The 16,531-nt window shown below is 45.7% G+C and overlaps 1 protein-coding gene across 3 annotated transcripts in view; it reads left to right on the top strand.

Annotated features, from left to right (window-relative positions):
* The window catches only part of LOC147897213 (geranylgeranyl transferase type-2 subunit beta 1-like), an 81,606-nt gene that overhangs the window by 28,588 nt on the left and 36,487 nt on the right, over nucleotides 1–16,531 (top strand). For all 3 annotated transcript variants that reach the window (XM_087381440.1, XM_087381438.1, XM_087381439.1), the window contains exon 3: nucleotides 12,672–12,788. In XM_087381440.1, the coding sequence (XP_087237566.1) occupies nucleotides 12,672–12,788 (117 nt within the window). The remainder of the gene's footprint in view (nucleotides 1–12,671; nucleotides 12,789–16,531) is intronic.

The following is a 16,531-nucleotide window of genomic DNA, read 5'->3' on the forward strand; positions in this document are numbered from 1 at the left end:
CAAGGGTTTGCTACAACCCTTCGATTAGTGGCCATGGGTAATCCAGACCACTATTCTTTTGACCAGCTAGCTACTTTGCTTTTGTAGGAAGAGCAAAGTAGAGCTAACAGACAAGCCATTATTCATGATCATGCATTTGCTTCATAGCAGACAGGAAGAGGCAAGGCTTCCAAGCCTATGGGCAAGCCAAAATCTGCGCATAGCAGTTGCAATTCCTCTACGCATAGCAGCTGCAATTCCTCCCATGGATCTAAAAATACAGCAGATAAGGGAAAGAAGAAAAGATGCAACTATTGTCGCAAGCCTGGACATGACATTTCAGAATGCAGGAAGCGCATTGCTTCGGAGAAAAAGAAAGCAGGATTGACAATTAATGCCTCACCTGCTATTGAATCCCATGAGCCAGCACATGCTTCACTTGCACCTGCTCTTTAGGATGATTGGGCATGGGCTGTCCATTGCTCATTTGATCCCTTCAAAGCTGATGCACTCTTTACTGCTAATGATGTTCAGTCCTGGTACTTTGATAGTGGTGCTTCCAAGCATGTCACATCCTGTAGACAGTTGTTTCATTCTCTAGCTGATGCACCTCGAGGGGGGACTATTACATGTGCTAATAATGCTTCATATGCTGTAAAAGGAGTTGGAGATGTGCAGCTCACATCCATTTCCAGCCATCCTGTCACTCTGACAAATGTTCTTTTTGTGCCTGGCATTGAAGTCAACTTGATTTCAATTTCAGCAATTGCTACTTCAGGCTTCATAGTAATTTTTGATGGCTACAGATGCCTAGTATATGATCTTCCTGATGACAATGCCATAGTTCTCACTGGCACTTTGCAAAAAGGGCTTTATCACCTTGATCATCATCCAGCTGCACTTTCTATTGAAGCATTGGCTATTTCAGATTCACAGCTTGCTGAAACTCATCTTTGGCATGAGAGAATGGGCCATCTCAATTATAGAGCTCTTGCAAAGCTACATTCACAGCAGATGGCAAATGATGTACCTCAGACTCACACAGTTTCCAAACATGTGTGTGAGGGTTGTCTTTTGGGTAAGATGCATCGATTTCCTTTTCAAAAGAATTGTCCAAAACTCTCACAAAGGAAATTGCAGCTAGTACACAGTGATGTCAGTGGCCCAATGAGGACAAATGCCATTGGGGGGTATAAGTATTTTATGACTCTCATTGATGATTTCACAAGATATTGCTGGGTATATCCTTTGAAGGCCAAATCTGAAGTTTTCTTATGCTTTCAGAGATGACTGAATATGGTTGAGAATGAATCAGATTGCAAGCTTGTCACCCTCAACACAGATAGGGGGGGTGAGTATATGTCAAAGGAATTTGATGCATTTCTGTCCTCACGGGGAATTATTCACTCATGCACTACTCCTTACACTCCTCAGCACAATCCTGTTTCTGAATGGAAAAACAGATCCACAATGGAGATGGCTAGATGCATGCTTAAGGCCAAGTCTTTGCCCAATAAATTTTGGCTTGATGCAGTAATGTGTGCCAACTATGTGCTGAATAGATCACCTACACGGGCATTGAAGACTATTACACCTTATGAAGCATGGAAAGGTAGGAAGCCTTGACTTTCACATATGAAAGTTTTTGGGTCTCTTGCATATGTTCATGTACCATCTCAGCTGAGACATAAGCTTGATGACAAGGCAATCAAATGCATATTCATTGGTTACAGCCAGGAGAGCAGAGGGTATAGGTTATATCAACCAAATACTAGGAAGATTATTGTGAGTAGAGATGTGATCTTTGCTGAACATTCAGCTTCTCCTCTTGTGGACTGCAAAGCAAAGCTAGATGTTGACATGTTTGATGCCTTTGAATCTTGGTTACCTGTGCCATCATCAGAAGAGGATTTTGACCAGCAACATGAGCCTCTTGCAGGTCCTCTACTAAGCAATAATCAGCCACAACCTCATGCTGATTTGCAGGTTTCTCTTCCGGCACAAAATGATCCCACTACTCATGATGCAGTCATTGAAGAAAGAGCTGTCAATAGACAGCAAAGGCAAGTTCCCAGATGGCTTCTTGATACATTGAGGGACAGCAAACAAGATCAGCCTTTTGCTGCCCGGACAAGATCAGGGAATAGACAGCATGGTCACTTTCTTGAGTTTGCACTCCTTGCTACAGCTTGCAATGAAGAGCGTTTGTGCCATAAAGATGCTTTTGACAGCAAAGAGTGGGTGGATGCAATGAAAGCTGAGTTACAATCTATTGCCAAAAATGACACATGGGAATTAGTAGATCTCCCACTTGGCAAGCATGCCATTGGAACGCGGTGGGTCTACAAATTAAAAAGGAAATCTGATGGCAGCATAGATCGATACAAAGCCCGTCTTGTTGCAAAAGGGTATGCCCAACAACAAGGCATTGACTTTGAGGAGACATTTGCTCCCACATCCAGGATTACTACCATTCGATGTGTCATTGCCATTGCAGCCCATCATCATTGGCAAGTTCACCAACTTGACATCAAGACCGCTTTTCTTCATGGGGATCTGCAGGAAGAAGTCTATGTCACACAACCTCCTGGCTTTGAGGTTGTCAATTCTGAAAATAAGATATGCCGGCTTAGAAAAGCCCTTTATGGTTTGAAGCAGGCACCCAGGGCATGGTATGCCAAAATTCATGCACATTTACTATCCCTTGGTTTTCAGAATAGTCCCACAGAACCCACTCTTTATGTCCGTGGGAGTGGATCTGATTTTTTAGTGCTGATTTTATATGTGGATGATATGCTTATCACGGGCCCAGATACTCAGCAAATTGCAGCTTTCAAGGCTGATTTGCAGCAGATTTTTGACATGTCAGACATGGGACGGCTCCATTATTATTTGGGCATTCAGTTTGCTCATGTTGAGGGGGGTATCATGATGTCTCAGTCCAAGTATATTGGACAGCTCCTTGATCGTTTTCAGTTTGAGGATTGCAAGCCAATCTCTACTCCAGTGGACCCTGGCTTCAAATTCTCAGCTCATGATGGGAGTCCACCATGTGATATCACTCTTTATCAACAGGCTGTTGGATGCCTTATTTATTTATGTCACACCAGACCTGACTTGCAGTATGCAGTATCTCAGCTCAGCAGATTCATGCACATGCCCAATTCACAACATTGGCAGGCAGTGAAGAGAGTCTTCAGATATCTCAGAGGCATTTAGGATTTAGCCCTCTTCTATGGTGATCAGGGTTCACTTACCATGCATGCTTACACGGATAGTGATTGGGCAGGATGTTCCGACACCAGAGTGTCACATACTGGCAATTGTTTTTTGCTTGGCAATTCATGTATTTCTTGGCTCAGCAAGAAGCAACCGACAGTTGCCACGTCTAGCTGTGAGGCTGAGTACAGGGCAGCTTTCACCGCTACAGTAGAGTGTGTTTGACTTCGACAGTTACTTACAGATCTTGGTATTTGCCAAACATCCTCCACTATCATTATGTTCGGGAGCGGTTGTCAGCAGGAGACATAGAGTTGTCCTATCTTCCCACAGAGGACAACATCGCAGATATGTTTACAAAGGCACTTCCTCGTCCGAAGTTCGAAGTCTTCCGACAGGCTTTACACTTGGTTCCCTTTGTTACATGATCTGACATTCCTTGTACATTCATAGGTGGCTATATCCTTTTGGATGAACATGTGCCACCATGACCAGAAACTACCAAGTGTTCTGAGACGTTGCCAGAGTACTTCAGCCCATCCCATGGGGGGGGGTTTGTAGGCCATCTTCTAGTGGTTCTAGTGATGCACTATAGGCCATGGTATGTGCCTTGTAGGCATAAGTGTAGGCACTTATAGTGTTAGTGCCTTTTAGGCCACATAGGACACTTAGTCCTATGTGACACCTAGGACACTTAGTCCTAGGTCTAGGTACAAGTACTTTGTATTTGTGTGTTATCATTTATCTAAACTTTGACGTGACTATTGATCTATCGTCTCGTTACGTACCTGCACTCTCTCTTTCTTCGTTTCGCACCTTCACCCTTTGGTAAGGCATAAATCATCTAGCAGGTGAGCCATTAGAGGAGCAGCTGTACACACACCCTCATGCCTACAACCACGAGGCTGAGTCATCTAGTAGTTGCTGCAAACTAAGCTCATCAAGGGCTCGACCTTGGCTGTCTTCTAGGGCAGCAAGGAGCTGAGATTTGAACAAAGAGTCTACATACGCTCGAGGTGGAGCATGCGGGCTCAAGTTCTAGAGATATCCGGCAGATAGTAGAAGTACGTGGTGGTAAGATCAAACGACTGCGGTTTGGTGGAACTTTGGATCCCTCTCTCTTTGTATTGTGACCATAGTTTTGGACGAAAATATATATTCTTTTTGTTGGGTGCAGGAAGTAATGGAACGGGAGTGGAGTGCGGGAAGCAAACAACAATCTGGAGCAAAACGTAGTATTGCTCAAATGGATAAGAGGAAAATACAAAGGGTGGCCTATATGGCCCCCAAGTCAACCATATGGTTGATTAAATAAGTCAACTCATAGAGTTGACCTGACATACAAGGCTCATACCAGGGCTGAGTGCTAACAAACCCCCCTCCATGGTATGGCTGAAGTATTCTGGAAATATTTGAGGAATACTTGGAAACTACATCATGGTTGCACATATTTGTCCGAGAGGGATATAGCAACCTATGATATGTACAGAGTGATCCCTCACGTAACAAAAGGAGCCAAGTGTAAAGCATGCCGAAATGCCTCAAACTTGGGCCGTGGTAAAGAAGATCTGTCAAGTTGTCCTCGGTGGGAACATAGGACAACTGTATGTCTCCACCAGACAGTCGCTCTCGAACATAGTGATAGTGGACTTCAATATGCTTTGTGCGCTCATGAAACACTGGGTCTCTAGCAACTGCCAAAGCACTCTGGCTGTCGATGTAGATCGTAGTAGAGTCGGATTGAATGATATCATAATCTGCAAGTAACTTGCGAAGCCAAACGCACTCTACTGTAGCTATGTACTCAGCCTCACAACTGGAAGTGGCAAGTGTAGGCTGCTTCTTGCTGAACCAAGAGATGCATGAAGCTCCAAGCATAAAACAGTTGCAGCTGTGTGACTCCCTAGTGTCATAACATCCTGCCTTGTTGTTGTCCGTGAATGCATGCAAAACAAGTGGGGCCTCTAAACCATAGAGTAACCCAAATGCTGCGTGGCCTTCAAGTATCGAAAGACCCGCTTCTGTGCTTACCAATGCTGCATACTAGGCTTGTGCATGTACCTACTGAGCGGGAAAATGGCATATTGAAGATCAGGCTGGGTATGACAAAGCTATATGAAACAGCGTTTCAGAGCCTGAAACGGCTGGCTGAAACATTTCAGCCAGCCTGAAACGCGTTTCAGGGCACAGAAACGGCCAGTTTAGACAACAAAGCATCTAGGGTCTCCAAATGTCACGAAAATCCGCCGCCAGCCCGATTTTGGTCATTTTGATTTCAATTTTGGCCTTCTATGCAATGTTTCACTCCTTCCACTCCTTCAGCCTCATACTCTCTCCATCCTTAAGGTTTCCCAGCCCTCCTTGAGCCCCATTCACTCGTTTCTTTCTTGTAGGTTGCTTCAGCCCTCCATCATCATCTACTCCCCTTCAGCCCTCCTTCAAAGCTCAAACTCCACTCCTTCAGCCCTCTTTCAGGTTTCAGACCTCTTTCAACCCTCCTTCAGCCCCCTCTTTTAGCCCTCTCTTTCAGCCTTCTGTTCCCTCCTCTTTCAGCCCCCACTTTCAAGTTTCAGCCCTCTCTTTCAACCCTTGGCTCTGTTTTCAGTTTCAGCCCCCCATTCAAGCTTCCATGGCTTACTGCTAAGTTAACTTCTAAGTTCTAATTTGTAACTTGTTCTAAGTTCGAACTTCTAAGTGACATTGTGGTAAGTATTATGCACTATATTTTAAGTTACGGGTAGGCTGTAGCATTCTAAATGTGTGCTCATCTCAAAACCCCCCTTGCTGACGTGGTGTTTTTCCGTTTCAGAAATCCCAAAACGTTTCCGTTTCCGTTTTCGTTCCCCGTTTCCATTTCCCCTAACTATGATATGAGGCAACCAACAACTTGCTGATAAAGGGATGCATCAAATGGCGGACTTCCATCCTTGGAGGAGAAACGAAAGCCAGGCTCCAATGGAGTAGAAATTGGCTTGCAATCCTCGAATTGGAAGTGATCAAGGAGCTGTCCAATATAATTGGACTAACTCATCATTATACCCCCCCTCAACATATGCAAACTGGATGCCCAAATAATACTGCAACCGGCCCATTGTCTGTCATGGCAAAAGAATGCTGTAAATCAGCCTTGAAATCTGCAATTTGTTCCATATCTGGCCCAGTGATAAGCATGTCATCCACATATAAAATTTCGGACATAAAGAGTGGCCTCGGTTGGGCTATTCTAAAAGCCACGGGCTGTCAAAAATGCATGTATCTTTGCATACCATGCCTAGGGTGCTTGCTTCAAGCCATAGAGGGCTTTTCTGAGCCGGCAAACCATATTTTCAGAACCTAATTGTTCAAAACCAGGTGGCTGAGTGCCATGCTTCTTGAAGATCACCATGAAGGAAGGCAGTCTTGATGTCCAGCTGATGAACATCCCAATACCGATGAGATGCCATTAGTCAAACCCAAGCCAAAGATTATTTATTGAGGTTTTATTGTAACAGTACCACCATCTTGCCTTTTTGGGTAGAGTTTTTGGGTAGAGTGATATGCATGTAATTATCAAGTTGTGCCACTCTAAAGATTATTACTGCTGGCTGTCCTTTATGTTGTATGCTACTAGATAATGTTTTCTTTTTGGTAGGCTTTGAAAAGTACTTTATGTTCTGTGGCGTGGCGTCAACGAGTTTTAAATGTTGATATTTCATTTTTTGATCGGTCAAGTCTCGTTTACCCAACTGTTGGTATATTCACATAGACTAGTACATCTACCTGTTGCTATGTCATTCAGTTTTCACCATTCAGCTACCTAGGTTATCCTGGAGTGAGGACTCACTCCAAGGTAACCTCTGGACATGGCTATGTTATTCGGTCATCTCTACTGTTGACATGGCTATGGCATTCAGGTTTCACCATTAATGAGTACTATTCGATTATAAATTCTTGTATTCTCTGGTAGGATTCAGCATGGAGGATACAAAGAATTCCTGCTACTTAAAGGATTAAGTAACCAGTCTACTGTGACATTATGGGTATACTTTCCTATTGTTGAGGCGAGTTAAGAATGGCTGAGGATTCCTTCAGGTCGCGAGAGAAAACCTTATGGACAAAATCACTCATGTCTGGAGGACATGAAAGAAGTCAAGTTGTATACTAGAGACTCAGATTCCACCCATACCTCTCCCTCACGGCCATGGTATTGTGATATAGGTTTGGGATCCCTTATGTTCATCTTTAAAGTGAGAAAGAAAGAAATTTTATTAGAGTCTTCGGAAGACCGATGGGTCTATGAGAGTGAAAGAAAACCTGATACAAACCACAGTAAGGGTGGATCTACTAAACGAGCATCATCACGTGTGTTGAGTCCTAAATCTGATCATACATAGTCAAATACATCTCGGTGTGACAATGAAAAGGAAAAAGACTGGAGCGGAGCTGAATTCTCCGAATGTCATGTCGCCCTGGCTGGTGCGTAGCCGGTGATGGGACGCTAGCGTCTGTCAAGGGGTGCCGTGCGTCTCGGTCTCCTAGAGGAGGCTCGACTCAAGACCAAAGCCACCGTGACTCCCGTGGGACGTGTCCCGGGTCTAAACAGTGATGAGAGGTCCCCCAGAGTGATCTGTGTGTCCTCTCGATGCCTCGTGTGTCATGCTGCGGTCGTCTGGTCGGGGTCTCTGTCATGTCTGTGGCTAGAGACTGGACGATCAATATCACTCGATGGGAAGAACTATGTGATCTTGCTCTGAGAGGTATCTGGTGGTGTGGCCAAGTCCCGTCGCCTGAGTAAGTACTCTCTGTGTGGACCCCCTCGTGAATGAAGGCCGCAAGGCATCTCTGATCTGGGTAGGCGAGGAATCTGCAAAGGGGCCCGAAGCCGTCTCTGAAGAGACAGTTGTAGCGACCTCGGATCTCGTAGTACATTGGGCACGTGAAAATAAAATGCTCCTCCGACTCAACCTCCTGACAGTCGCACAATGTGCATATGCGATGCTCCCTAGGGATCCTCTCTGCTCTGTTGCTCTCTATGCGGAGGTGGTGTGATGGAGATCCGAAACTGTCCGATGGAAATCCGTAGTGAGTGAGGCATGTGTAGCTCAGTGTACCCTGGTGGTGTGATGAATCCCTCCTCTGAAATATGAAGATAGTGATCTCTGTAGAAGCTCAGCTTCACTGGAAGCTCCCTCGCCTCCAACGAGGTCCTAAAGGTGTGTAGCTACAAGAGATCCTCTCGAATGACCTGGTTGGTGGGAGAGACACTGGGAGAGCCAGAGAGTGCCCCGGGATGTTCGCTCCAGGTTTTGGACGCGGTTGTGGTCCAGCTTGCGACCGACGAAGATTTCTTACTTCTTCTGGCTGGCAGCCCACAGAGGCTTGCCCATCGGCCCGTGGTTGGAGCAGATGCGAGTGGAGGGGCAGTGCCATTGCTGCTCAGATGGTGTCCTGGAGACTATCCCACACTGCCTATGGAGCTATCGTAGCGCAGCGAGGAGCTGGAGGAGAGCCCTCAGGATCATGACATGCATGCAGAGCCTTCACAGAGACTAAACCTGGGGGATGGTGGCTTGGTTGACAGAGGGAGGACACGCGTTCCAGATTGATGAGATCTCCCCAGCCTACTGGATACAGGGTCAGAGCATTCAGAGGATTGCACTCCACGAGGCAGCCCCCCCTGACGCCCTAGCTCCTCCTTCCCCTAGGGAAGACAGTAGCCAGCATCATGGCTTGGAACATTTGGGTGGCTCGCTACAGTCTCGTGATGGGAGAGCACCCGGTTCCACCCTCGGCTAACTTGGTTGCCATCTAGCAGGATATCATTTACACTCTACGGTCCACGTGGGAGCGTGGAACTCCAGGCTCCAGGGTGACTATTGAGAGGCGTGCTTGTTTTTGCAAGGCTTGGCCTGCAGGTGTTTTCTACATTTTCACTCCACGAGGGATTCGTTGGCTGTATAGTCCCCCTACTTGGCTGTTAGCCCCAGTTCCCGAGATCCCCTAGGCAGTGAGCTGGGTTTCTCTCGAACAGGCTGGTTTTTCTTTCAGCCTTTTCCGGTTTTTCATACTCAGCCCCTTCGGGGCTGTTGTCTTGTATGAAATCTTTCAAGCATTAATAGAAGGTTCCTTTCTTTTGAAAAAAAATAAAAAATAAAAAAGCCCCTCTGTCTCAATCTCGTGCATGTCACACAGTGTGCATATGCGCCTCTCCTTGGGTAACCGCTCTGCTCGGTCGCTCTCAATACGAAGTTTGTGTGAAGAGACCCGGAACTGCACAAGGGAGATCCTCAGCGAGTGGGGTAGGTGAATCTACGTGTATCCTGGTGGATCAATGAAACCCTCCGCTGTGATATGTAAGAAGTGATCTCTGTAGAAGCCCAGCTTCATTGGAAGATCACTCGGGCAGCATCCATGCTGTACTGGAAAGGGGATAGTCTGTCCATGTGGAGCCCTAATCCTAAAACCATCTCTCTGTGCGTGCATACCAACACCTCTGATCTCCCCCTGCTGCAAGTGCCATAGAAGAGGACAGTGCTAGCCATGGTATCCTGCTACGCCTGGATGTGTAATCCCCATACTCCGTGACTTGATACAGATATGTAATGACCTGAAATGCAGCATCTAGCTGTAATGGGGGTGACTCAAACTCCGTTCGAATGATCTGGTGAGGGACGGATGGCTTACCACGGATCATCCATGATAACATGAGAACGTGTAGCCGCTCCACCCTGGCCCACTCTGTATCCGACAAATCTGGTCCCCAACATGGGCTGCCATACATCCCTACAGGCTGGACCAAGGAGCCAAAAAGCAACCCTTTGGTCTGAGGATCCTGAAAATGAGAGTGGAAGCACTGTCTCTCAAGTCATATCCTCTGCTTAGGCGCGCCTGCATCGCGGGTCTCATGGTGAAGGTGGGTCCGGAAAAGACGACCCCCAGATAGAGTAGGACCATAAGAGTTTGGGAATTTTGGTGTGTTTAGTTGATGTTCTCCGAAAACAAATACACGGTTAAGGATACTTTGCTACCGGATAGAACTTGTCCGTTTCATGATAATGTTAGGGAGGAAAGGCCATAGGCATAGACTCAAGGCCTTGGCTAAGATCTTGTAGGTTGTCTTCAGAAATGTAAGATGTTAGGTCTATCTGTGAGAAGTGCAGCGGACATGAATGGAAGAGAGAGAGATAGCACGTCTCACACACACACTGAGAAGGAGGGAAAGGAGAGAGGAAGGCACAAGAGGACTGCAAGTGATGTCTGGAGAAACCCCGCTATATCTGGGGGAAAACCTCGGAAACAACGGGCTGCGTGAGAGCTCGGAACACACAGCTCAACAACCAAGTGAAGGGAGCACTAGGGAGTGGTTGAACTGCTCCACTACCCTGCTCTTCTGGTGCACAACAGGGCTGGCTCTGCTCCTCTGCCAGGACCTCCAAAAGATGAGATCTGCTGCTCCAGAAGATGAGAAATGAGGGGAGGGGGGAGGCACATATATAGCCCCCAGCCCCCCCCAGTCGGTCAGCAGCCTGCTAGGGCACTGACTTGCTGCACATAGAGGACCGACCCCACTGCTGTAAGTGGGCCAACCAGGTCTGATGGCCGACCCACCTCTAGGGCTTCCCACAGGCCTATAAGAGGGGCTGGCAGCAGCCCTACTGCTCCCTGACACAGGGCTGACCAGGCTGCCTCTGTCCCCCATATAAGGGGCTCACTCCTACCTGCATATGACGGCTGGGCAACAACCCTCTAGGGCCGATCTGCCCCTCCTCTACATAGAGGCTGCTGCACAGCTCTATAAGCCCCCCCCCCCCCCCCCCCCCCCCCACCCCCCCTCCTCTTCCGGCCCCCCGCCTAATGGCCGACCAGGCCAGGTGATAGGGCTGACCCAACACCCTATACGAGGGGCTGTTGGGGCCTAGTCTCCTGCCCCAAAGGCACCTGCTAGCGCAAGTAGATCTAAACTCTAGGGGGCGGGCACACCCACAACAAAAGCCCTCTCTCTACCTATGCTAGCCTCACTCACTGGGCGGGCACACCCACAAGCAAGGCCGTCTCTCTCTCTCTCTCTCTCTGGTGACATTAGGAGATGACCTCTAACACTATTACCCGCCTTGGCTAAGATCTTGTAGGCTATATTAAGAAGTTAATTGGCCACTATTTCCTGATGTTAGCGGGATTACCCTCCTTTTGGATTGAGGCACATCCAATCACGGGAGAGGGAAGGTGGCATCAGGATTCAATCTTCAATCAAAGATCTCCTGGTACGTTAGAGTAGAGTGCCTAATAGATCACAAAATTGAGAAAAGAAAAGAGGAGTGAGGCCGCTCTCTTGGGCATTTCTACACGAGAAAGATCTTGAGGCCCTCAAGCATGTTGCTATCTGTGAAAGGGGACCTCATCATGATATTTGGAACCACAATGGTGACTTGGACTCAAACCTCTTCTCATGTATGCTGGAAATATTAAGGCAGTGGTCAATGTTAGATTAGTAATAAGATTAGTGGTACTTTTTCCCTTGTTGAGGTTTTTTACCATAACCACTGTTAATGGTTGAGTTGGTTGTGTGTAAGTGTCTTAATTCACAGTTTTGTTCCTCGTATTTCATTTTTGCTTCTCATCCTCAATACATCGGTTGGGTGAGTTGTGGCTCCTCCACCTTCGCACACCGTCCTTCCATTCTTACAAATTGGTATGAGAGCATGCTGCCCCTCGTTTCAATGCAACCTCCCCTGTTGTCCGGAGGCACTTCTGGTGTTCAAACTCTCAATTTCGTCACGAGAAACCCTACGGGACAACTCGATTTCAGTCGCTGCCTTCAATTCTGGCATTTGAAGAGCTCCTAGAGCTGCTCTATATTAGGTCACCTCTGATTTTATGAAAACCGCCTTCATATTTACTGTTTTTGAGGTTCACCTCTGATTTTTTCTTCATATTTACTATTTTTGAGGTTGTTTTACTGCTACTTGCTTGGTTTTCAGCCCTTGGAGCTGTTTTCATTATGTCCATGACTGGACTAACTCCAAGACTAGGCTAACCTAGGACCTTGGATACAATCTAAGGTTAGAGCGTGGTGTAACTCAGGGTTAGGAATAACTTAGAGTTATGCCTAGAGCTAGTGGTCTAGATCTTGGATAGAGCTGACTTGCTAAGGCATGGCATGGCTGAGGTATCCTTGGCAAAGCGTGGCCACAAAGCAAAGTAAAAGCTACGTTATGCATGCATGCGAAAGTATAGGCTCACAGCTAAAGATAGCCGGGGGTGTGGCCTGCATTAAGTTTCCACATTAATGTGTTTGTGGGGTGACAGCATGTATTCTAGCATGTGCTTGGGTATGAGGTCTTAAGCTTTGTCAACATCATTTTATGGAAGTAGTAGCTGCATATGTTTTATTTCCTCTGTGATACAAATTTGGAAATTTTATCTTTTTATAGTCTATTGCAATGTCTTTGATTCTTTTGTGAACATTGATTATGATGATGATGTTGTTGATGCAGGCGGTTTTGGTGGCAACATCGACCATGACCCTCACATTTTGTACACTTTAAGTGCAATGCAGATTTTGGCATTGTACAACAAGCTTGATGCTATTGATAGGGACAAGGTAGCTGCATGTATCCTCATTTTGAAAGAACACGTGTGTATATATTTGTGTGCACATGTGTGTATGTGTATGGAGACGTTGAGAAGTTGAACAATAGATTCTACAATCCTGTATGTACTCTAGAATTCATATGGTCTATGGGGTCCAAGCAACCAAATTGGTACATGCATTTTGGTGAAACGTCAGGGACATGTTCGTAAACAAGGGTCCTATGACAAATGTTTCGAATTGCTCTTTTTGATAGGATGAAAATAATGGAACTTAATCCAGAGAGCTATAGCTATGCACATTGCCAACATAAAAGCATTGGCATAAAAGTTTTTTGACCAAGTGTTGGTCATGTTTACAAGTAGGCATTGCTGAAGCTAAGGTATAGTAGGTGCTTTAAATATTTGTGCAATGACTTTTTTTGACCTACCATTTTTCTCTATCTTTTTTTTTTTTTTTCAAAGAAAGGAACCTTCTATTAATGCTTGAAAGATTTCGTACAAGACAATAGCCTCGGAAGGGTCGGTCGACAATTTCTTTTAAAGGATCAATACTTGTATTATATTTGTTTGGGCTTTACGTAAATGATCAGAAAGGAATCAAAGTCAAGGTCCTTGGTGAGGGTGATATGGCACTAGACTAGGTGGATCTAAGGCTAAGGGTTATAAATGCATTAAATGTGCCAAGGGACAAATGATTTCAATGATATCCCAAGAGAAGGGTAAATGATGCATTTAGGAGGTACCCTAAAATGTAGACATGTGGCATACTAGATCCATCTAGGGAATTGGGGCTCGTTGGAATTTGACAAGCAGAAACTTTCACGTAAGAGATTCTGTGAGCTTGCTACCATCGAGGTTGGTTGGGAGGAAAATATGTGCCTATGCCCGTGATTGTGAAGTAAATAAGAGAGTTAGGCCTTTGAATGTTTATACGTGATATTTGGTATCAGAGCAGCAGGCGATTGGGAGAACGGGGATCGAGAGAGGTCTTGGGCTTTGGTATTCAGCAGGCAGAGCGTGGCGGAACGTCGGGCTGTTGATCCGATTCTTCGTTAAGCCTTAGCGTGCTACCACCGGGAAGCCAATAGAGGAGCGGGGATCTTGTCTTACGGGATCAGAGAAAAAGGCTAAGAGCGGCGCACGCGTTGGTTTACGGGTGGTTACCTTCAGGACTAGTTGACTATAATATTTTGGTATCTTGTGTCGTTGATTGAAGGCGTGGAAGACGGGATTGCTGGAGCCTGTGAGTACGGGCTAGTTTTATAATTATTGTGATTCCGTTCGTCAATCTGCAACTAGCCTAGGGCCAGGGAAACTGATCTAGATATCCACGATGAACCACTTAAAAGAAGTCTGTGTTTTGATATTTGCGTTACGTGGAGATCCTTTAATGTTATCGATGATGGTACTTCAAAGATGAGTGTCTTGTTGGATAGTGCCGCAAGTAGGAGCTGGGTGTGAAAGAAAAAGCGTAGTATTGTGGATTTTGCAAGTAGTGGATTCGGTAGCCAGTAGAGCTACGTACATTGCTGTGGACTGCTATCGGACGAAGCACATAGTCTATTAGATGGTGTCGTGATTGGTTGGTGGAGCGTTGGTTAACACCAAAGGCTGGGGCGTAACAGAGGTTGTGGATCAATTACTCTGCAAGGTTCGGGCGTTATGATAGTGTAAATGGCTTGTTAGTCATGGACTCGACTATTGGGCCTGATAGCCCGCAGAGCTAGGCCTTCATTGGTTGCACTTAGTCGCTGAACACGAGTTAAGATTGCGCTTGGTCGTGAGCTCATGGGAAGGGGTAGACAATACAGCATGTTCATGGTCACAAGGCAGGTCATAAATGCTTGGAACAACTTTACAGGGACAAGTTAATCTCTTCATGCAGCAGAAATATGACGAGGGAGCTTTCTATGCCTTCTAAGTTTTGTTGTAGTATATGCTAGTTTATTTGTCCTCGGTGTTTGAGTTATTTGAGATTGCAGATATTTCCCTAGTATAGGGAAAAGATATTCATCTTGGTTCTCAGTTATTTTCAGTTGATGGTTATGCTTGTTTAGATACCTTTTGTGGTTATGAGATTGGAAAGCAGTCTGTAAATACAGTTTTAGGCGGTGTTTTATTTGTTTAAAAAAAAAAAAAAACACCTATCGACCTAAATGGAAGTAGAAGAAGAAGCTTCTAGGGTGGATCCCGTAGAGTCCAGAGTCCAGCCGACCCGGCAGGTGTTGCGCCCATCAGGCCATACACTATCTGGTAGAATTGCATTATTGGAGGATGCCTTGCAATTGATTTTAGCGCAACAGTTACAAGCAAATGTAGGGCAATCTGAGCTCAGGAAAATGGTTCATAGTATGTCTACTAGACCATCTCGTGAGGACAAAGGTAAATCTCCAATGGAGCCTGAAACCAGTGTTCATACGGTCAAGCCTAGAAGGGCTAAGGTGCCTAATATTGCCAATTATAGGCCATAAAAGTATTTTGGTCGGATGTCTGACTGTGGTTCCGATATCATAGAGACATGGTTACACAAATGGGACGAAGCCTTCGCCATTTGTGAAATCAGGAATGATATGAAGAAAATCCGTGAGGCCACCCATATGTTTAATAAGGCAGCAGATAGGTGGTGGATAAAATAGCAGAAAGATGGTATGGCATCCACTACTTGGGAGGGGTTTAAAAAAGAATTTAGAAAACACTTCTTACCTCCTGACGAAGCATCCTGAGCTTGGGATCAGTATTGAAACCTTCGTCAGAGAAATTTATCAGTGGCAGAATACATTGATAAGTTCAAAGAAAGTGTAATGAAAGTTTATGAACCTCTACCTCAGTCAATCCAGGTAAAAGATTTTATCTTTGGATTGAATGATCGGATAAAAATGGAAGTTCGGGCCAAGTATGCGAATATGCTAGGTGAAGCAATTGCCATATCCCTGAACTATGAGGATGCAAAAGGGAATAGACCGAGTGGGTTTGTACAGGTTGGGACTCGGTATGAGTACCTGAAGAAAACTGGGTTTAAGAAGAAGTGGATTAGCAAAGGGAGTGCCTCACAGCCTAGTGGTCAAGCCAAGCAGGCGAAGCCAGTTGAGACTCCTAAACCAAGTACCACCATTGGAATGAAAAGAAAAGTAGCACCAATGGTAGCCTGGGCTTGGTCGAAATCTTCTTTGAACCTAGAGCAAAGAGAAAAAGTGAGGAGAGAAGGCTTGTGTTTTGGATGTCTTCAGCCTCATCAGTGGAGAGATTGTCCACGAAACAAGGATCGTTGGATGGCTGAGATGGTGATCTCAAAATGCGACGTGGAAATGGAGGGATGTCCCAGAGCAGAACATATGCAGATCCAGCTAGCGGGATCTTCTCAAAGGTCAGTACCTGTTTTGTTATGTGTGTCTGTTGCTAAGCTAGTAACTAGTGTACCTGATAACGTCTTGTCAAAGCCTGCAGCAACGGGGTATACAGCCTTTAACGATACGGAGTTAATTAAGATGAAAGGGCAAGTAGCCAATCATGATGTCATTGTGTTGTTTGACTCAGCATCAACGTATAATGTAATTAACTCCAAGCTTGTAAAGAGGCTGAAATTAAAGACTAGCCCATCTGACTATGCATATACAGTCAGAATGGCAGACAGAAGTTCAACTGAAGTATGGGACCAAAGGGTTACCCAGTTGGAGCTTCGAATTCAGGACTATACTGAGAAGCTTGATTTTGAAATGACAAAGCTTGCTCATGCAGACATAGCCCTGGGTAAGGCTTGGCATTC

The sequence above is a fragment of the Dipteris shenzhenensis genome, chromosome 11 (assembly GCF_047967505.1).
Source record: "Dipteris shenzhenensis isolate YYH24624 ecotype China chromosome 11, Dip_SZ_1.0, whole genome shotgun sequence".
Lineage (NCBI taxonomy): Eukaryota > Viridiplantae > Streptophyta > Polypodiopsida > Gleicheniales > Dipteridaceae > Dipteris > Dipteris shenzhenensis.